Raw genomic sequence first — 22425 nt, 5'->3', positions numbered from 1 at the left:
GTGCTTCTCTCTGCTGTAGTATGAGCAGTAGTAGTCAGTCATGTGTTTTATTCCAGGAAGTGCCCAGAGGGCAGGCATTTGAAGATATGGTTGGCCGTCCTTTGATGCATGTTTCAGCAGCCAAACAAGCGTGTGGAGAAGCTGTTTACTGTGACGACATCCCTCACTATGAGAATGAGCTATATCTAACGCTGGTAACCAGCACCAAAGCCCACGCTAAGATCCTGTAAGTGTTGCTTCTGAGTTTCAGGTGTTGGAAGCATCCAGTGCCCAGTGGCTTAGAAAACATTGACCTGTCAAGTTGCAGGTGAAGGAAAGGTTTTTACATTAATAGGAACTCCATTTCATCGTACATTGCTACATGGAGGTGAGCTGTATGTGTTACAGCTGCCTTGCAAGTGTGTTTTGGTGGGTATTAAGGGAATTAACACTGAACTTGAAGCTTTGTTGGAGCAAAGTCCTCAGCCCTAGGCAGCTTTCCTTGTATGTCCCATCTCTTATATACTCAAGCATGCAGAATTAAAAAGGAGCAAGGTAGGAGAGCACCACAGAGTCTGAGAAGATGTAATTTTAGTCACTGATCAGAGCATGCAGCTTGAACATGCCCTTTCCTATCTACCTAAAAATTTAGGCTGTAAGTGCAGTTCCACCATAGCACTCCTGCTAGTGTTTAAGTCAGATGTCTTCGGGTTTCGTCTTTGCACAATGTTTGCTTGCGTTGGCCACAATGGCCATTAGGAGTAGAGCTGTTTGTACTTGGCTGCAGCCAGAAGAATAGGTAAGTATTTGGAAGTTCAGCTGTCTCTGAAAACATCTTGTCCAAACAGAGCACAAACTATGCATAATTTATAACTATAGGGACTAACCAACTCTAAAAATCCTGTCCCGGCAGGTAACTCTATCTACACTCTCATGTGAGTTTTAATGCAGGACTGATTGCCACCCACAGTCTCGAATTGTGTTTATATTGTGGTGGGTTTGCAAGATCTCATCTGCCCTCAAATGCTGTGATCTGGAACACTCTGCATTACATTGCCTCATGTCACCCTCAATAGCCTTCTGGTGTGCCATTTCCTCATTTGACAATACTTGCTGCCTATTTAGGTTTCCTGCTCAGCAGTTTCCCACAGTGGTCTGACACTGGCCAGGCAGCATTGTGCTCATGGATGCAGAGATGTAGTAGGTGACTCCTAGATTATTAAAGGAATTGCTCTGTTATCATATTTTAATCTTAGGTGTTGCAACATGGTCATTGATGAGTGCTGCAAACACATAAGCATTGTTACTACTACTAGTGCAGATGGAGCAACAGGGAAAGCATCAGATCTATGCTCATATGCAGACAATATGCAGTCTTTTCTAGAGTTTGCTGTACACATTCTTTTGCATTTGTTTTGTGCATCCACGTTTCAAGCTGTAGGCCTATGGTTTTCCATAGAGGAAGTGGTACAATATTTCATCAAGTGACAGCCTATTTTGTTGGTCAAAATATTGGCTTTGAAAGCTTCCACTTTACCCAAGTCAGATTTTTGACCACCAAGTGTAAATCAGAAATCATCTACCACTGTGTTTGTAATGAAGAGAAACAGTCAGGGGTTTCTTTCTGAGGCATTACTGCTGAAGTGCAGGAAAGTGAGCTTTCCAAAGAATAACAGCATTGTTTTCAGTTTCTGCTGTCTAAGAGTTCATGAGAGCAAGTTCATTCATACACTTAATACCTCTTTTAAAAAGTCTGTAGCTCACTGGGATGTGTAAATAGCTACTTTCAGGCACAGCTTGTATCAGAGTTTGAGGAATTTAAACAAGCCTGCTGAAAAAAATGCAGCAATTTACAGAAGACAATAAATCATTCAGTTAGCAAAAACTAAGCCACAGCTTTTCTGTTTACAACAGTTCCCTTGTAAAGCAAGATAATTACAGAGCTAAAGTACAAAATGTTGCAAAATGAGATGGAAAGTCTTTTGTAATAAGTTATTAAGTACTCCATATATAAATTAAATGATATTACACTTTTCTAGTTACTTGCTGTACCACTTGTCACTTAGTTTTAAATCTGTATATGATTCAAGCACACAAGTATTTTGTATAGATAACGCTCTTGCTGATTACTGAAGAAAGCCTTTCATGAAGCTGCTTGTCTTTTGGGGAGTTATTTCTGCTCCATCCTTTTAAATACCCTACAGCTTCCTTGTGATTGATACTCAACAGTTTCTTCCTGGCTCACAACCACATTTTCTCTAGAGAAACCCACAAGTAGGTTTCTGCAGTAAAATTTCATGTCAATAGACAGGGAGGAATCTCACCTTCACAGAATCATGGCAGCGAAGACAACATTGAAGGCATACCTGTCTGTATTTGCTAAAGGGTGTCAAGGGACTGTTAGTACATGTGGCAATTGGATCAAGTTTATGTAGGTCTTAGGGAAAAAGTGTATGATATAGTATAGGTTAAAGAAGCTAACTGGTGATCTGACTCACAGTCAAGATTCAGATTATAGTATAGGTCCCTAATTGTTTTAGTCTAATATGTTGCCCTTTCTGCCTTGGTTTTACATGATATTCATGTGACAAGCTCCTCTCCTGCATAGCCCGACTTCAGGGAATCAGACCTGAAATGGTATTGGTATATGAGAAAAAAAAAAAGGAATAATAATGACAACTCTCCTCCTTTCTTTAGTTCTGTAGATGCATCTGAAGCCCTCAGCATTCCTGGATTTGTGTGTTTTGTCTCCGCCAAGGATGTTCCTGGCAGCAACATCACTGGCATTGCTAATGATGAAACTGTCTTTGCTGAGGATGTGGTATGTGATTAAAAATAGCCCTTTTCAATCATGCTGCTTAGGAGATAAGATTTCTCATATTGTCCAGTGAGATCCTCTGCCACACAGAGATAAATCCTGACTTCACTGGACTCAACAGAAATCTTGATACTAAATTTCATAAGGCCTGAGTCTTCTTGCCCCATGCCCCTCTCCTCTGTGTATATGTACTATTGTATCTAAGCTGCAGGCTGCTGGAACAGGCTCACTCCGTTACTGTCCAAAGTTGTTTGTTTCCCTTAACTGGTTTTAAATAGACTGGTCTAAACAAACAGATGAAATATTACACAAAAGGAAAAGGTGAAGAGAATTATCATGAGCCATTCAGTTACTGCATATATACATATCAAATGATGATGTGTTCTAATCTTGCCTCTAGGTCACTTGTGTTGGTCATATCATTGGTGCAGTTCTTGCAGACACACAAGAGCATTCCAGAAGAGCAGCTAAAACTGTGAAGATTAAGTATGAAGATCTCAAACCTATTGTCACAATTCAGGTAAGACAGCTTAGACCTGCTTCTGCAGTTAACTTGGAACACCCTAATGTCTAGTTAACTTCTGTTCTCACACGTGGTTATTTAGTCACATGTTTTGTTAGTCTTTGTGAGTGCAGCATGGTATGGATAAAAGGAATATTATAAATATGGATATGTTAAATATGTTTAAATATAAAGAGGACAGTTTGGTGTGGTACTGATTGAGAGTATGTTAACTTGTTCTGTGTTATTTAAAGTTAAAACAAATAAACCAAACTCTGGTAGATACGTTGTGCTCTGCACAAATCTGTTTAAATCAACAAGGTTACTGTCAGTTAAATTCTTAAACATAGGTGCTTGCTTTCACTATTTTCTGGTGTTACCCTGCTGGCTTGATTGTTATTCATTCATTCTTAATTCTCTGATTTATAGCACTCAATAAGAGAGTGTGAAAATGGCTTTTCTATCTCTGTCATTGAACTGCTTTTCTGAGATGTCTGCAGACTACTTGTCTAGTTTCTAAAGCTGATGAAATTAATATTCAGGCATTGATTCTGCACCATGAACATCTCCGCTGACACTAAAGACACAGCCCTTAAGTGGCTTTTCTCAAAAGCTGAAGAAATTATCAGTTCGATCACTTGATGCCTTCTTTTCTTTATAAGTGAAGGCTTGTTAACAAGATTTCTTTATGTGACAGTAAAAGTGATGATAACATCTAATACAGTATTCACATCTAGAAATGAAATGAGAAGAAAAATAGTATGAAGCCATTTTTATTGGGAAGAAATTAGGCCCATGGTATTCTAATTATTTAAATGGTCACTACTTCATGCTATGTGTTTTGAATGTGAATTGTATTCCTGTATATGAAAAGAGATTGTGCATTGGATGGTACAGATATTGGTTCTGTCATTTGTGGACAGAGGTTTTGATTTGAATGATTCATGAGTTCATAAACAGCACGTGAGAGTTTTTCCTTTTCTGCGGCTCTGAGTTGTTGATTTTTTCTATTGTTGTTGTTCTTGTTGTTTGTTAACCATGTGGGTTTTTTCACTATGGAAAGCTTCAGTTTTGGCAAAAGCTAAATGTGGTTGTAAATCTTTTCCAGGAAAGATTATATTAGCTCAGAAGTTAACTATTTCTGCAGAAGTTCTCATCCCATTTGAGAGACGTAGTTTTCTTCTGTCTCTTTTTTAATTTTTCTCCTCCCTCCCCAGGCCCTTGGGCCACAGACTACAGCAAACTTAAGTTTTAAGTCGTAGCTCTGATGGCAAAAGATGCTAAAGTTCTGGGTCCATAAGGTAAAATGATTTACAAGGAGAAAGCTAAGATCATCCAGTTATGGTGTTTATTGTGAAATTGGTGTGGTGCCAAAAATTACTTTGTACTGTTTTAAGTCAAGTTGTTGGTGTGTTACCATAGCTAGTATTTGCTAAGTTCTTGTGCTTTTCATCTGGAATATTTCTTCCTTACTCAGAGGAAGTTCTGTTTTCACTCTGCCTCCACAAAAATTTGATTGTGTTATTATGTTTCCTAGGAAGCCATTGAGAAACAATCCTTTTTTAAGTCTATAAAGAGAATTATTAAGGGAGATGTGAAGAAAGGATTTGAAGAATCTGATCACATTTTGGAAGGTGAGAATAAGCACCAATACTTTTTTTAAAATAGGATAGTTAGTGACAAAATAAGTCAAACTTGTCAGCCTCCTTTTTATGCATGTGATAATACTGAACTCATGAAAATAAGGCTAGCTGAGCTAAATTAATTTCATATTAAGTTTCAATTAACTATTTATATACAAACAGCTTGTGAAATATTTGATTTCTGTTTCAAATGGATGTGGATGCTCCCAGCAGAAGCCCTGTAAACACTCCCTTACAATGTATGGACACATTTTTCTTGAGAAAATATTCTACAAGCTGATTTTTTTTCCCCTGAAACATGTCCATATATGAGCTTTTCCCTGTCCAGATGTAGTCTGGTCTGAATCTTATAGACAGTCTACTTTCTTTAACCTGATATACGACTGTATCTTTTGAAAATGTGACAAGCATGCTTCTGAAAACCTGATCCACAATGTTAATCAATATAGGTATTACAAAGTACATGGCACTACTCTGTAACACTTCCTCAACGTTGATTATTGGTCTGCATTCAAGAATGGGGTTTTCTTTTGGTGTGCTCCTTAGTTTCATTCAGTTGGAGTCTGCCAAGCAGGTTGTAGAGACATACATAACTAGCGATTAGCTAAAACCTCTGTGAGTCTGAAGAGGAAAGTGCCAGGGCTGTGAACTAGAATACTGTCAGACTCATGCCATTTCTTGGCTTATACATCACTGATAAATAGCTCCTGAGAGGAAGACTCTCAAGCATCAGACCTTTGGAGAGCTATATTTATTATATTTATCCTATAAGAGGATGTTGTGACCTCCTTACAGATCTGAAAGGGATCAGTTACAGATACAAAGCATGGTGTGAAGGGATTATTCTGAATATCATAGAAGTGTGCCTCCCTTACCTCCCTGTAGGTAATTCTGTGTGAATGCCAGGCTAACCCCCTAGAGAAGACAAGGGAAAGGCCCCTGTTACGTACCAGGGTAGGTGGTGTCACATGCATATGTGCATTTGTCACTGATGCATCTAATGAAGGCAGCTATTTTCAGCTATATTCAGGTGTTGCTGAATTGAATAAAGATGAGAGAGAAATGTGATTTTGAGAATTATTTTGAAGATTAATTCTCACGGCAACTGGATAGACCAGGGCCATGACTGAGAAAGGAGGTTGATTGACATTTACTAGTGTGTAGCATAACTGGAATTGTACCCTCAGGACGGCCAGGTAAGCTGTCCTGAGAAAGAGGCCCATGCAGTGACAGAGAGATGATTCCCAGTTAGATTTTAAGGCATTTTCAGTTTCTAGGTTTGTTCACCTGTTTTGAAGTCTGCAACCTTGTATTTGATCTGCCCAGCTAGACTATACTTGATTTATTTTCATCCTTCATCTCAGTGGTGTTACCAGGGCAGCCTGAAAGACAACAAGCACTGCATCTTAAGGGATGCTGGGTCTAACGGCATGGTGTGCAGGCTTATTTTTTAAATGCCAGCCACTTATGTTTTATACTGAAGATTTCTAGAAAGTGGAGGGGTGTGTGTCTGTTTGTTTGGGCTTTTTTTTAATTATTTTCTAAACATTGAATCAAAAGTGCCATTTTTTGAGCTAGGGATATCTAATGTTGGGCAGTGCAAAGGACTGTTGTTTAACACATGTCAAAAGGGCTTGCAGGCAGCATGTGATGGGAGACATAATTCCAGGGACACCCTATATTGGGCATTTCTTTCAATTTTCTAGGAGAGATGTACCTTGGTGGACAGGAGCATTTCTATCTGGAGACTCACTGTACTGTGGCTGTGCCAAAGGGGGAAGATGGTGAGATGGAACTCTTTGTGTCAACCCAAAACCCAGCAAAGACACAGGTATTATCTCATTGACCTGTTACCTAAAAAAGACATCTAGACATATCTAGTTTAAAACTGAGAAACAGATGTTTTACAATTGATACTATCTTGTTGTGAATAAAAAACCCCAAACAGGCTTAGAGTTGGATATAGGATCTGAAGTCCTACTGGTGTCCTGCATCCACTTTCAGGTGGAAGAGATGATTCTGTTGGAGGTACATCTTTGTCACCAGGAATTGTATGCTTAGTCTTTTCTGGAGAGGGTGTCAGCTGGTCGGTAGGCATGGCTATTGAATAACATGTCAAAAAGAGAGGTGGTGCTGACTATGTATACCTAATCTGCTATCTTGCAAGATAGTTTACTGGCACAATGGGGTGCTTTTGGCCAATTTACTGGCTCATCAAGCCTGTCCAAATGTCTCCTAATTGAATTTGGAGAATGGACAGAGTGTTACGGTTGTCTAACCTTATGCTAAATGAGACCTATATCTTAGTAACCTCATCTCATGCCTGTCTCTTCCTGAACCTGGTGCTGTCTGCTGAAGAACTGTACACCTTCCCACCTCAGGGGTGAATACCTGGGCTTATTGGTTCCAATTGCAACAAACCCGAACCTCTGATGGAACAGAGGGTTTGTGCTGTTGCTGCGGTTGAAGAAAAGCAATGTGTTGGTATCTAGTTCTAAACATCAGCTCAGCTTTGTACATGTCCTGCTGTTCTGTTTTTCTTTAGGAGTTTGCTGCTAATGCATTGGGAGTCCCTTCAAATCGTGTTGTGGTTCGGGTGAAAAGAATGGGAGGAGGATTTGGAGGAAAAGAAACTAGGAATACTATTTTGACAACTGCAGTGGCTGTCGCAGCCTTCAAGTAAGTGTGGGTGTGGGGAACAGGACTTCTTTGTTTCAGACTGTCCCAACCTGGCTCTTTTTTGGAGTTTATAGCCTGGGATTCACAAAGGGAGGTGTCTAGTGGGCTCAGCTGGTAGGAGGAATTGAACTTGCTCAGACTAGCTAAGCTTGTCCAGGAATGTCAACGTTTAATAGGCTACGGGGGAAAACCCCTTACTCTGCTGCTACTTTTTTCTCTGAAAACTCTTGTATCTCAAATTCTCTGCCTGTCCCCTTCAAGTCACCCTAAACTCTTTCAAAATCCAGCAGTAGCTGTTTGTGTTGTTTTTTACAACAGAGGTGTGAGAGTCTCTTCTTTGCTCAAAACTCCAGCAAATAAGCCTTGCACCACTCTTTCTTTGCTCTTCTGCAACTCTTCCTTTGGATTTTTCCCTAGGAAGTATGACAGGTCACTGAATACAAACCCATGCTTTTCAGTCCCCTAAAATTCAGGAAATGAGCCTAGACTGTAACCATTTGTGAAGTATAGATTAGAAATATGCTTCTGTTTTCTGGGGTGTTGATATGGGCTCACCTTTAAGTGTGCAATTTTCTGTAGTTGTGAGTGAGCATGGTCTCTTGAGGTTACATTTGTTCACTGCATATAACACTGCCCCTTCCAATACTGCCCTTGTAGGTTAGGATGAACTCTGCTGGCAAAGCTATATGGATCTTGCAGCACAGCCGCAATTCAATATAATGTCTTTGGAAGACAACAGCCAATATGAAGCTGTACTGAAATCAGCTTTGATTTTGCTGTTCTGAGCAAACCACCTGCTTTCTCTAATTGATCAGTAATACGTGTGCATTTTATTTCATTTATCTGTGCCAGCCAAACCACTGTTTTATACCCCAGAAGTTACGAAATAACATCTGTGACATTCCCTATATATTTTTACAACCTGAGGAGAGTAACCAGAAAGGCAGAATTGTTAGAAAATGAAGATCAACTCCTCTTCTCCTCCTGTTGTCCTCCTTGGATGATAAACAAGCAAATAAGAAACAAGGTCAAATTGAAGGGTAGTTAAGTACTTAGCATTATTATGTAATTCATGTGCCATTCTTTCTTGCAAAGGCAAGAGAGTGCCTTAAAAATAGTCTGGAAAACAGTGATTGCTCAGTTATTAGCATCTATCTGTAAGAATTTACCCTTTTTAATACAAAAGTCATAGAATCATAGAATCACCCGGTTGGAAAGGACCAACTGGATCATCGAGTCCAACCATTCCTAACACTCCCTTAAACCATGTCCCTAAGCACTTCATCAACCCGTTCCTTAAACACCTCCAGCGAAGGTGACTCAACCACCTCCCTGGGCAGCCTGTTCCAGTGCCCGATGACTCTGTGAAGAATTTTTTTCTGATATCCAGCCTGAACCTCCCCTGGTGCAGCTTCAGGCCATTCCCCCTTGTCCTGTCCTCAGTCACTTGGGAAAAGAGGCCAGCTCCCTCCTCTCCACAACCTCCTTTCAGGTAGTTGTAGAGAGTAATAAGGTAACCCCTCAGCCTCCTCTTCTGCAGGATAAACAACCCCAGCTCTCTCAGCCGCTCCTCGTAAGACTTGTTCTCCAGCCCCCTCACCAGCTTTGTTGCTCTTCTCTGGACACGCTCCAGAGCCTCAACATCCTTCTTGTGGTGAGGGGCCCAGATCTGAACACAATGCTCAAGGTGCAGTCTCACCAGTGCTGAGTACAGAGGGAGAATCACCTTCCTGGACCTGCTGGTCACACCGTTTCTGATACAAGCCAAGATGCCATTGGCCTTCTTGGCCACCTGAGCACATTGCTGGCTCATGTTCAGTTGGCTGTCAACCATTACCCCCAGGTCCTTCTCCTCTGTGCAGCCACTCTTCCCCCAGTCTGTAGCACTGCATAGGGTTGTTTTGCCCCAAGTGCAGGATCCGGCATTTGGCCTTGTTAAACTTCATCCCACTGGCCTCAGCCCAACGGTCCAACCTGTTAAGATCCCTTTGCAGAGCCTCCCTACACTCCAGCAGATCCACACTTCCTCCCAGCTTAGTGTCATCTGCAAACCTGCTGAGGGTGCACTCAATGCCTTCATCCACGTCATTGATAAAGACATTGAACAGAGCTGGACCCAGTACTGAGCCCTGAGGAACCCCACTTGTGACTGGCCTCCAGCTGGAGTTAACTCCATTTACCACCACTCTCTGGGCCCGGCCATCCAGCCAGTTTTCAACCCAGGAGATTGTGCGCCCATCCAGGCCAGAGGCAGACAGTTTTTGAAGCAGAATGCTGTGAGAAACTGTGTCAAAGGCTTTACAGAAGTCCAAGAAGACTACATCCACAGCCTTTCCCTCATCCAGTAGTCGAGCCATTTTGTCATAGAAGGCGATCGGGTTAGTTTGGCAAGATCTGCCTTTTGTAAACCCATGTTGACTGGGCCTGATCACCCAGTTCTCTTGCATGTGCTTCATAACAGCACTCAAAATTACCTGTTTCATGACTTTCCCCGGCACTGAGGTCAGACTGACAGTCCTGTAGTTCCCCAGATCCTCCCTGCAACCCTTCTTGTATACGGGCACAACATTAGCCAGCCTCCAGTCTAGTGGAATTTCCCCAGTCAGCCAGGACCGCTGGAAGATGATGGAAAGGGGTTTGGAAAGGACATCTGCCAGCTCCTTCAATACTCTTGGGTGGATCCCATCCGGCCCCATAGACTTGTGGGTGTCTAGGTGGGCAAGCAAGTCTCTAACCGCCTCCTCTTCGATCATGGGAGCCTCATTCTGCTCCTCCAACTCCTGGGTTTGTACACAGAGGGAACAACTTTCCTTGCTATTAAAGACTGAGGCAAAGAAGGCATTAAGAACCTCAGCCTTGTCCTTATCCCCTGTCACTGTTGTTCCTTCTGCATCCAATAGGGACTGAATATTCTCCCTACTCCTCCTTTTCTTGTTGATGTTTTTGTAGAAAGATTTTTTATTATCTTTCAGAGACCTAGCCAATTTGATTTCTAGTTGGGCCTTAGCCCTCCTGATTTTTTCCCTGCATGATCTCACTTCCTCCCTGTAGTCCACCCAAGATGCCTGCCCTTTCCTCCAAAGCTCATAGACCTTCTTCTTTTTGATGCATCCCAAAATCTCCCTGCTCCACCAAGCTGGCTTTTTCCCCTGCCGGCTCCTTTTCTGGAACATAGGGATGGCTTTCTCCTGAGCTGCTAGGATTTCATTTTTTAAGAGCACCCAGCCCCCGTGGACTCCCTTGCCCTGAAGGACTGTCTCCCATGGGACTTTGCCAACCAACCTTCTGAATAGTCCAAAGTCTGCCCTCTGGAAGTTTAAATGTGACTGTTTTGCTAATCCCCTTCTTTATCCCACCTAGAACTGAAAACCCTATCATCTCATGATGGCTTAGTCCCAGGCGACCCCCAACCGTCACATCTGCCACAAGACCTTCCCTATTCTCAAACAGCAGGTCAAGGAGGGCACCCTCCCTTGTTGGTTCACTAACTAGTTGTGTGAGGAAGTTGTCTTCCACGCACTCCAGGAATCTCCTAGACTGCTTCCTTTCTGCTGTATTGTACTCCCAGCAGATATCCAGAAGGTTGAAGTCACCCACTAGGACGAGAGGTAGAGATCTAGAGACCATCTCCAGCTGTTTATAGAAGAGCTCATCAGCTGCCTCCTCTTGGCTGGGTGGTCTGTAGCAGACTCCCATCACAATGTCTGCCTTCTTGTGGGCTCCTCTGATTTTAACCCATAAGCACTCAGTCCCTTCCTTACTGTAATCCAGCTCAAGGGTTTCAAAGCACTCCTTAACATAGAGGGCTACCCCGCCTCCTTTCCTACCCTTCCTGTCCCACCTGAAGAGTTTATACCCCCCCCCCCCCCATAGCTGTACTCCAGTTATATGAGTCATCCCACCACGTTTCTGTGATGGCAACAACATCATAGTCACCTTGCCCTACAACAGCTTCCAGCTCCTCCTTCTTATTGCCCATGCTGCGTGCATTGGGGTATATGCACTTCAGCTGGGCTGATGAACCTTTAGCCCTCGTAAAGGGAAGAGAGTTCATTCTCGATTGACTGGTCCTTGGAATAACTAACTCCACAGTTACAGTTTCATTCTTGCGGTCCCCAGCTGTACTCACCCCCTCTTGCTCTGTGGTGGTGTGCTGGTGGTCCACCCCGGCACACCATATCTCAGTCGCTGGACTCCCACTACCAGGCTCATTCCCCACTAGCCTGGTCTCCTCCCCCTCCCCCTTCACATCTAGTTTAAAGCTTTATTTAAGAGCCTAACTAGATTTTTAGAAAGTACTTTAGTCCCCCTGGGAGACAAGCGTGTCCCATCCCTAGTAAGAAAGCCTGGGGGTGCGTGGGTCACTCCATGATCAAAGAATCCAAAGCCTCTCTCCTCACACCAGGCTCGGAGCCAGGCATTAATCAGCTGTTTGTCTTTGACCTCCTGTTCCTTATTCCTTAGTGTTGGGATGGAACTAAACACCACTTGTGCTCCAGAGCCCTCCATCATCCTCCCTAAAGCCCTGAAGTCTCTTTTGATAGCTTTCAGCTTTCTGCGCTGTAAGTCATCATTGCCTATTTGAAATACTAGCAGGGGGTAATAATCCGTTTCCTTCACCAAGGAAGGGAGTTTTCTAGTGACATCCTTTACTGATGACCCCGGTAAGCAGCAGACCTCCCTGTGTAGCGGGTCCGGTCTGCAGATGGGTTCCTCCGCTCCTTTTAGAAGGGAATCCCCTAGGACAATCACTCTCCTCTTTTTATTAATAGAGAATGTTTTTAAGGTCCTCTGAGGATGCTGGAGCCTAGGGAATGTTTCTAGGCTGTGGGAGCCATCTTCTTCTTCCCTGGGGATAGGTTCTACCTGCAGTGCTTCATATCTATTTTTGAGGGTGATTTGGGGGTTTATTGTCTGGGTGGGGGAAGCAGGTTTCCTGCGCTGGACAGGAACTTGCTGCCATTCCTCATCTCTTGATCCCCCAGCCTTGCAGTTTGTAGCATGGAGCTGCTTAGCCACACTGACTCCAGCAGCCTGCTGAGTTTGTGAGAGGGCGCTGCTCCAAAGATCTATTTCCCTGTCACATTCCCTGATCGTCCTTAACCTATTTACTTCCTCCCTCAGCTCTGCCAACATGTGAAGGAGTTCCCCCACGCGAGCACAGCTCCCACAAGTGTAGCTGGTACCAGTGGCTTGAGCTGGTGGGGGAGGAGGGCACTGCCTACAGCCCAGGGTCTGCATGGACCCACTGAGGCTCTGACTGGGTGGCAACATCCATCCTGTTCGCTGCGGCACCCGGAGCAGTTTTAATCTTCTGCCTGGTAGCCACCATGGTCCACGGCCCCCTCTGACCAGCCACCAGCCTCTCCCTGAGCCCTTCCTGCTCGCCCTGCCCGCTCGAACTTTCCCTTTATACTAACGTGCCGTGCTCCCAAGGGACCGTTTTTAAATCTCCCGCAGTATCCGCCGGGACCGCTCCTGTCAGGCACCCCGCGGGACGGTCGGCTGCCGCGTGCCAGGAGCCGATCGCCGTCCGCCCCATCCCGCTTCGGTTTTCGTAGGCTTTTCCCGTCTCAGGGAAGTGCCCCACCGCCTCAGATGGCCACTCCACCGCAGTACTCACGGTCCTGCTGCTGGATGCCGCCGAAAAAGCGAAAAGTCTCTGCCAGACTCTTCATGAACAGATCTCAGCCTCTAAGATCTTATTTTTTTTCTTACTCAGTCTTGCCATTTTCGAAAGAGAAACATATAAACCAAGCAGTTTACCCTTAACTCCCCAATGACACTCTGGAAAGACAATGCTTACAATAGGAGAGTCTTGCTCTGTAGGAACTGTACTGTGCTTTTCAGGCTTTGCCTGATAAATGTATCCTTTAACAGAACTGGCCGCCCAGTAAGGTGTATGCTGGATCGAGATGAGGACATGCTGATAAGTGGTGGGAGACATCCTTTCCTGGGGAGGTACAAGGTATGCACACATAAGAAATGAATGCATGTTGTCTCAGTGTTGTCAGCTGGAATATCAGAGTAGTAAGGTATTGTAAAAAAATAGTGTTTCACTGCTGGTCTCCCCTGCTGCAAATGAATCAGGTCAGCTGGGTTGATTATAGCATTTTTCCAGTTAAAGTCCCGCAGAAGTTCTTTTGGGCTAGATGATTCCACTCTTGTGACCTCAGCATAAATACTTCCCTGTTCATTGCAACCAAGCCTTTGCCCCTGTTGACATTCACATTGCTCTTAGAGGCCACCTCCTGCCCCCCATTTGTTCACAGTATCATACTACGGTTTGTCTTGTTAACTTCTGTTCCTTTTCAATACCCATACAACTGCTTCTGCTTTTCAAAGCAAAACACTGTTAAGGCACGTATGGCTGTGACAAGTGACCAACATTTATTTTAGAAGAGTTCTGTGGAGCAAGATTAAGATACATTCATGGACCCTTTACTGGGAAGCTTCCTCAGCTGTTGCCTGTGCTTGTCCTGTGCTGCAGTAGAGTACAGTCAGCCTTTTTTCCTGTAAGAGGTCCATTCAGTTTTTGGAGGGAAACGTGAAACAGAACACTTTGTAGAAAGCTGATTACTGAGGGAACTTTTTTGACAGGTTGGTTTCATGAAGAATGGGAAAGTCAAGAGTCTGGAGGTGTCATACTACAGCAATGGGGGCAACTCTGTAGACCTCTCTTATGGCGTAAGTAAAATTTTCTGGTGACTAACTAGGTGGAAGATATTTTCCTGTACAACGTTTTGACTTTAGAGAGTTGTCTACAGCATTGTTTACACATCTTTCTCCAACATGACTGAAAACAGACTTTGATGGGTTTTTGGAGCTTCTACAACTGTTCTCTGAGCCAACTGACCTGCCTTGGCATGTACCACATAATTCTTACTAATGTTTTAATAACTTGGATTGGGCAAAGAGTCAAGAAAGTTTCCTTTACAGTGCAGAGGGCTATGGTGAGAACCTTGTTACACAATGCAAGTTGACTGATAGTTCCCCAGTTTTGGGGAAAGCTAATTCCTGGAACATCCATTCCTGATCAGGACAGAGTGCCTCAATCAACAAGGAGTAGCTAAAGCTAACATTGCGTTCACAAGCACTAAGGAAAAAAAATCAACCTGAGTTCTGAGTTTGCCTCTGATCATTTTTGCACTGATGAGTAAAAACTCTTGTTTTCTGTCATGCGAATGACCAACCCAATAGCCTGGTTTCAGTCATGTTTATTCTAGTTCCTTTTCTCTAGTCCACTGAGTCTTTGTAAATTTTCTTCAAAAATTAATCCATTTCAGTAGGAGGGAACTGCAAGAGTGCTCTACCAAAGCTTCATTAGATGCTAGCAATGTGTCTGGTGCTGTGCAGAGCAGAATGGTAGGCAAGTGTCTGTATAAACTGAGGGTTTGATTGAGAGTGGACCTATTTGAATTGGTTTTTTGACTGTGTCTGAATCAAGGGACTGGAAAGTGTTCCATATTGAAATAAGGTTGGGATGTGCATAATCTACTCCCTGTGCTGCTGCTGGAAGGGAAATTTGGGAACATAATCTAGAAAGAAGCTTTGATCTTTTCCTAGTCTGGACAATCAGGAGACAAACATCTCAAATCTTGCAGTTTAGATATAGCCGCTGAAAATCTTTATTTAATATAGCTGCCCTTACTGCCACAGCCCATCTGCTGAGTTATTTGACACCAGGAAGACTTTTCTAGTAACAGATTATTCTATAATTAAAAGAAGATTCTGGTTCTTCAAGGTGGGCAATGGCATTTTAGTAGCAATTTGGCTCAGCATTAACACAGGTTTAATGAAGGGCTCTGAAACTCAGTATGCCCCAGGTGACCATGACTGTTATAAATGTCAACAGAGAAGTGTCTTTATTGTCCTCTTCATCAGGAGGTTACAACTTGACGCTTCATTGCAAACAGAAGGATGCACTGCCTGCACTTCAACACTGTTGTGTTTGTGTTGTCTGCAGAGATACAGAGTGCAGGAGAAAGTGTTTGTTGTAAATTAGCTGTGGTGCTTTCCAGCCTGGCTTTGGAAGTTTGTGGAAAGTCTGACATGTGATTCATGTAATGTGTCCACCACCATTCCTTCTATTCACCAGGTTATGGACAGAGCCCTGTTACATTTGGATAACTCATACAACATCCCCAATGTCAGGAGTGTGGGTATTGTATGCAAGACCAACTTGCCTTCCAACACAGCTTTCCGGGGATTTGGAGGGCCCCAAGGGATGATGATTGCCGAGTGCTGGATGAGCGACATTGCTCAGAAGTGTGGCCTGCAACCTGAGGAGGTACAGATCCACTGACACATTTCAGGGTAGTGCTACCTTTGAGCAAGCTCTGAGAACAACCACGGAAAATTATTAAGCATACAAAGTTTTGCTTCGTTTTTTGGTAAGACCTTAGTAGGATCTCAAACTATGTGTATGACAACCACATTATAGCATGGATTATCTTCTCCTTCATTAAATTCCCTTAGCATCAATTGTGTAACACCTGCTTTAAGGACAGGTATTAAAAAAAAAGTCCAAAGGTACTAGGTTCCTCAATCTTAAGTCACAGTCTCTCTTGAATATTCCCAGCCTTTATACCTTAGTTCCCATTTTCCCATAACACATATATGGTTGTTAATTCTACTGTTCTGTAGTTTAAGCAGAGGAGTAAATCTAGGAACCAATGTGGTTTTGATCCCCTTCGTTAAAAAAAACCTAGTCTGTGGCAGTAAACATGGCATGTCCTTTGTATGTCTTTTTGGGAAGGTGCGGAGGCTGAATCTTTATAATGAAGGAGACCTGACTCATTTTAACCAAAAGCTGGAGGGATTTACTCTACGAAGATGCTGGGATGAATGTTTGTCAAGTTCTAGCTATTATGCCAGGAAGAAACTAATTGAAGAATTCAACAAGTAGGTGTTCTGGAGCTGTCTATTTACTGAATATACCTGTTGCCTACCAACTTCTGAACTTTTAGCAACTTGAGCAATGTGAAGTAAGCCAGTATATTTGCAAAGTAACTTCTAAAAATGTCCCTTCAGATTCACTGTAGAGAAACCTCTCCCAGTCACCTGGCGGCTTAAAGAAGAAATCAGACCCAGTGTGACATGATTTTGTACGGGGCGGTGGGTCTGTTGATTCTAGCTAGACATTTCAGATGTCTATGAAGGCCTTCCACTGCCTTATGATCTTTTTTAGTTGACTTATATATACAACTGAATAGTTAGTCCAGATAATTGCTTCTACAGTGCTTGGGGGAACATTTTCAGTTTGGATTTCTTCTTGTTAGAACCCATAAACAAAGCAAACCTTTCATAAAAATTACTGATTTTAACTCAGTCTATATTGCATTTGGGTATTCCATTTCTGCTTCATACTCAAGCTGTCAGAGGAAAGCACAGTTGATTTGCAATGAAAGCCTCAGTAGTATATAAATAATGTTCATTCCTTGCAGGCAAAATCGCTGGAAGAAGAGAGGTCTGTGCATTATTCCTACCAAATTTGGCATCAGCTTCACCATTCCGTTTCTGAACCAGGTCTGTAAGTGTCATTCATCTTTACAGAAAAGAAGCTAGAATTATGGTCCCTTCCCCAGCCCCTCCCCTATTTGTGCCAAAGAGGAGCTTTTCAGAGTAGTAGTAAATTAGTTAATAAAGAGCACACATTTTTCAAGCCAAAATAAACAACACAACAAATATGCTGTGATGCACTTCTGTTTTCCTGATGTTAATTTCCCTGCCTGTTCTCTATTCCTCAATAGTCGAAACACTGTTCCTATGGATTGTCAGTAGTGTAGCAAGTTCAGGAGAAGGGTACATGTCTCTTTGACAGAGTCAGGTTTGGGTTACTTCACTTGTTTCCTGAGCCAAAAACACTGTCTGAGGTTTGCCAAGCCATTGGAACTTCCAGTGAGTTGGTGACACTAAGCCAAATTTACCTCAGATATAAGCCTGTGGCTTTAATTACACCAAAGAACAACTTTGATCTAGTTAGAAATTCATTCTCTGTAGTTTGTAACTGAAGTCTGCCAACTGCTTCACTAGTTCATTTGTGATGACTCTTGGATTAATGTTCCCTTTATAGGCTGGAGCTCTGGTTCATGTGTATACTGATGGCTCTGTATTACTTACACATGGTGGGACTGAGATGGGTCAAGGACTTCACACCAAAATGATCCAGGTACCAATGAGTTTTGACATAACTGAAAGAGACATCTCTTCAGGAAAATTGCACTCACTCTATAGAGTTTCCTTGGACAGCTTGCCACTTCCTCTGTGTGCATGCGCAGAGTAACAAATCATTGCTAATTCTTCTTAATTGTTTCAGCAGCAGTGTTAGATTTCCAGAGTGTTACTACAATTGAGAGTAATTGAGTATCAGAATTAGAATCTTCATAATCTTAACACTTATTATGTAGATTATGCATTTTACCATCTAGCTTCTTTGGCGATTTCTTTTCATCCCATAAAATTACAGTTTACATGTAATTTGTACAAAAATTAGTCATATTTCAAACATATTTATCTCCATATACTAACACCTGTATAGTTAAAAAAGGCCTAAGGGAGCAACACTGCTACAGAAGAGAAATGAAAGGAAAATCTAATAGGACTATTTATTCTCTGATTCTTACAATAGTTGAGAGAAGAATTTAATCTCATGGAAGTGAAGTAAGGTGAAGTGAATGCCTGTCATTGTGGGAAAAGTTTACATGTATGTGCATGCACACATTCAGTCTGTGAAGGGCAAACTTAACAATGTTCTGGCTAGCTCTCAGTGGCCAAATCAATTGAGTCTTCAAGAAAAATGAAATTTAGCACGGGAGAGGTTGTAGTGTGGATCCTAGCAGGATAAGCAATGAATGAATAATGCTCGTGTATAACAGGAGCTGCTTACCAATTGCTTACCTTTGCTCTGCAGGTTGCTAGCAGGTCACTGGGAATTTCCACCTCCAAAATTTACATCAGTGAGACCAACACAAACACTGTTCCAAATACTTCTCCAACTGCCGCATCTGTCAGCGCGGACATCAATGGAATGGCCGTCCATGTATGGAAGCTGAGTTATTTAAACTAGTGGGCTATAAGCTGGGACTTGAGAACATGAAGAGCTGATGTGTATTTTCTATTGCTAGAGAAAACATAACCATCAAGAGGCAATTCCAGGACAAGGATACCTCATAACTTCTTTACTCACTGTAACTACCATGGTGTTAGATGAAGAATGACTGTTTTTCAAGTTGTTTGGAACTCTTCTTCAGTCTTTTTGTAGTTCTGAAATACTTGTCTGAGCACACTGAATTTTGGCGAGAATGGTCATTTTTTTATTTTTTTTCAATGTTATAGGATCATCTTGTTAGATGTGCTAATGTGTCCTCTTGTGCCTGGGTACAAATGAAATTACTGTATAAATGGGTTGGACTTCTGATATTTTGTGTCATGGTCTGGAGAGTTCTGTGCTGTATTTGGAATTCCCTTCTATCAGCACAGCCAATCTGTTTTACAAACCTTTTCAGTTAATGTTTCTTCCTATATAGCAAGATCTCTGTTAGTGAACCTTGTTCCTTTTTATGATATGTCAAAGTCCTAATGGAAAAATTGATTTAAACAAAAGGATCTTTGAAACTGCCATATAATAATGTAAACTGACTTTTTGAATCTTATAATATTTCTTCTTTCTCTCTTTGTTTTTAGAATGCATGTCAGACTATCTTAAAAAGAATTGAGCCGATCAAACAGTCTAATCCCAAAGGATCCTGGGAAGACTGGGTAAGCTGTTTTATATCTGTCATGAGACAAGGGGGCATTGTCAGAGATTGTTTTAACTGGCAAACCTCATATGCAGGTGTATCCTCCAGGTTTTCTGCATATTACTAGCAAAGATTTGAGCAAAGACAGTGAAACGGAAACCTGGCAAAGGATGTAAACAAAGCTTGCAAGAGGTCATCCTCAAAACATCAGTTATGGCTTTAATACTGAGATTTCTCCAGATCTTGGGTCCTGCCTATGACATCTTAACCAAATAAAAGTTTTGAGTGGTTACATACGTCTTTGTAGTCAGGCTGCAGGAAGAAGCCTGATTTTTAGTAAAGGGATTCTGTGATAAAGATAACTCTTTGTGGAGCTGCCATCCACCTCCTGTTATGCTCCTTGCATATGTCTCTATACCCTCAAGAGTAAAAGACTGGTGTGCTGTAAGGCTCTTGGGCCATTTTCAGATCCAAGCTCTTCTCTTCATGGGAGGAATGTTGACTTTGTGTTTTGCAAGTCAGGATAGGATTTCCCCTGGTCTGACTCGAAGTCAAGATGATTGTCAGTATAACCTTTGTCTCTGAGGTTGAAAATCTAACCTGTAGCTGAAAGCCAAACAAAGAAGAGTGAGTCTTATCCCTCTGCCAATGGGCAAGTTGTGCCCTTGGTAGCTGCTGACGGGGCTGTTTGGAGAAGCAGCTGTCTCACAATGTTTCCCTTGGCACTGCTGGTGCTGGGTAGCATGACAGTTGTCTGTCACTGGACACCTTCTATTCATGGTATCCTGGAAATGTGTTTGGGGTAGCTATTTTGCAGGGACTGGTTGGACAATCACTGTTTTCAAACTCTTGTTCACTCTACCAGATTAAAGCTGCCTATGAGGACTGCATTAGCTTGTCAGCCACGGGGTTTTATAGGTAAGTGAATATTCACACTGCAGAGCCACAGCTCTTAATGGAATCCAGAGAAATTCTGGAAGGATTAATATCCCTTATCCCCTACCACTGCTCTAACTTAGGGCCACATGCCCTTTTTACTACCTAGAAATGTAAAGCTGAAGTTAACACTGCTTTAGCTGGATAGAACTGGTTCCTGATAAGCACAGCTCTTGGGGCCAGGCTCAGATCTCATGTAAATCTGAAGTAGATTTAACTTCACTCTTGCTCACTTAGGTCTGAGGAGGCATAAATGAAACCATAGATTTGCCTGTGGCTCTGCTTTTTGTCATTCTTGTGACTTAGCACTAGAATTGTCATGCAGGGAAAAGGGGAGCAGGGGTTGTCCTGGAGGACAAAGCTGCTTATATATGGCAATCGGATGGAGTGGCATCCTGTCTGTCGTGGCATGAGAAGACACCAGTGTTTTCAATTTAATTCTCCCACTCTTGCTGGTTCCTGTGCAATTCTGAAGTGAGGCACTTCTTTTAGCTTTACTGCTGGAGGAAAAAAAGATCCACCGTTTTTTTGGGCAGAGAGATTGACATAAAAAACTAAACACAGGGTTGAGAAGAGCCTGTTTAGGACTAAAATATAACACAATCTCATTTCTGTTGCATCTCCAAAATGTGGTTTTCTCTGTCAGCATTTTAATAAACCGGTTTTCAGATGAAGTGCAAGTAGCCAGATACAAAGTTTGCAATGAACTGTACTTAAAATCAGTTCTTAGCTTAATCCAGTTTCTGGTTCAACTTGATTAGACTCTTAAATTTAATGACCTGCAAGAAATGTTCAACTGCGCTGTAAAAGCAAAAGATTCGCTATTGGATTAATGGGAATTGGTTCATAATAGTAATCATGAGCCCTGCCATAATAAAGATGGCTTAAATAGTCTGCTAGTGTCAGCTAGTTTATGGAACAGAGGGCAGCTTTATTGGGTGTCTCTTTATTGTTGTTTACACTTTTCATTTCTGCATGGGCTTGATAGAAGAGATGAAGCAAAAGTGAATAAGCATTTTTATAAGCTGCGATGTGTTTGTATTCATTTTAACTGCTCAAAGAATGAAATGTGGCTTGATTATTGTTTTTGTATCAAGAATTCCTGAGCTCGGCTACGACTTCGAAAAGAATGAGGGGAAGCCATTCTGCTACTTCAGTTATGGTGTTGCTTGCTCCGAAGTTGAGATAGACTGCCTTACGGGTGACCACAAGGTGAGGGGGTCAACAGTAAATAAGCAGTCTATGTTTAAGTGAAGGAAACATTCACAAGGAGTCAAAACAAATACTAGGTTTGTTTTAACAGGTTTGTCAGCCTGTTCCTAGCTCTGTCATTGGTCTGGTGTATCCTTTGGTAAATTTCTTAACTCCTCTGCTCCACAAGGCAATAATCCATAAAGTATAGAAAAAAGATAATTATGTACCCTGCAGGGTATTAGGAGGCTTAATGAATTGCAAAAGTTATTGGATTTGCTTAAGTAAGAGATAGCAGCACTGTGTTGGCACAAAAGAACACAAATATATTATTGAAATTGAGCTAATAATTAAAAATAGCACTGAAGACTTTTTGAAAGAAAAAATAAAAACCAATTCATTTCAGAGCACCAGTGCTAACAACTTGGAACTAATATAAATTGGGTCAATTGGAAGTCTGGGGAAAGCTTGCAGCGAGTTCCTTTGATTTACTTTAGGAATGAACTCAGATTAAAAGTCACTATGAAGAGTTGAGCTGAGATTTTCTGCTCTGGGTAGTGGTTGGATACATTACTCCTCCTCATACAACACTACGGTTTACCAGTTTCAGTGTTCTGTGCTGATTTATTCTGTATTTCTGCCTTTTAGAACATTCGCACAGACATTGTTATGGATGTTGGTACCAGTTTGAACCCAGCCATAGATGTAGGACAGGTATGTGAAATACTGTTGTGATTTCCACCGTGTTAAAGCAATCACACTACTCTTATGCTTTTCTATGTGAGCCTCTATCCCTCTCCAGGTTGTGCCTTTGCCAACAGTACATTTTAAACTTGGCTATCCACTGAGGTATTTTAGGCTAGCTATGAAAACCAGTTTGACCAGTTTGTAAACTGCTTTATCTGAGAGGGAAATGAAGCCACACATATATCGGAA

At 42.2% G+C, this 22425-nt stretch overlaps 1 protein-coding gene across 2 annotated transcripts in view; it reads left to right on the top strand.

The window, feature by feature from the left end:
* Positions 1 to 22425, top strand: part of XDH (xanthine dehydrogenase) — a 54292-nt gene that overhangs the window by 26137 nt on the left and 5730 nt on the right. For both annotated transcript variants that reach the window (XM_054061809.1, XM_054061808.1), the window contains exons 18-34: positions 57 to 226; positions 2677 to 2800; positions 3198 to 3317; positions 4837 to 4933; positions 6649 to 6773; positions 7488 to 7621; positions 13502 to 13589; positions 14222 to 14308; positions 15720 to 15911; positions 16380 to 16525; positions 17068 to 17149; positions 17697 to 17792; positions 18534 to 18662; positions 19307 to 19381; positions 20228 to 20280; positions 21396 to 21510; positions 22138 to 22203. In XM_054061809.1, coding sequence (XP_053917784.1) covers positions 57 to 226; positions 2677 to 2800; positions 3198 to 3317; positions 4837 to 4933; positions 6649 to 6773; positions 7488 to 7621; positions 13502 to 13589; positions 14222 to 14308; positions 15720 to 15911; positions 16380 to 16525; positions 17068 to 17149; positions 17697 to 17792; positions 18534 to 18662; positions 19307 to 19381; positions 20228 to 20280; positions 21396 to 21510; positions 22138 to 22203 — 1899 coding nt within the window. The remainder of the gene's footprint in view (positions 1 to 56; positions 227 to 2676; positions 2801 to 3197; positions 3318 to 4836; positions 4934 to 6648; positions 6774 to 7487; positions 7622 to 13501; positions 13590 to 14221; positions 14309 to 15719; positions 15912 to 16379; positions 16526 to 17067; positions 17150 to 17696; positions 17793 to 18533; positions 18663 to 19306; positions 19382 to 20227; positions 20281 to 21395; positions 21511 to 22137; positions 22204 to 22425) is intronic.

Source organism: Cuculus canorus, chromosome 3, assembly GCF_017976375.1.
Source record: "Cuculus canorus isolate bCucCan1 chromosome 3, bCucCan1.pri, whole genome shotgun sequence".
Lineage (NCBI taxonomy): Eukaryota > Metazoa > Chordata > Aves > Cuculiformes > Cuculidae > Cuculus > Cuculus canorus.
The sequence above is the reverse complement of the archived record's forward strand: the minus strand, read 5'-3'. Positions and strand labels throughout refer to the sequence as shown.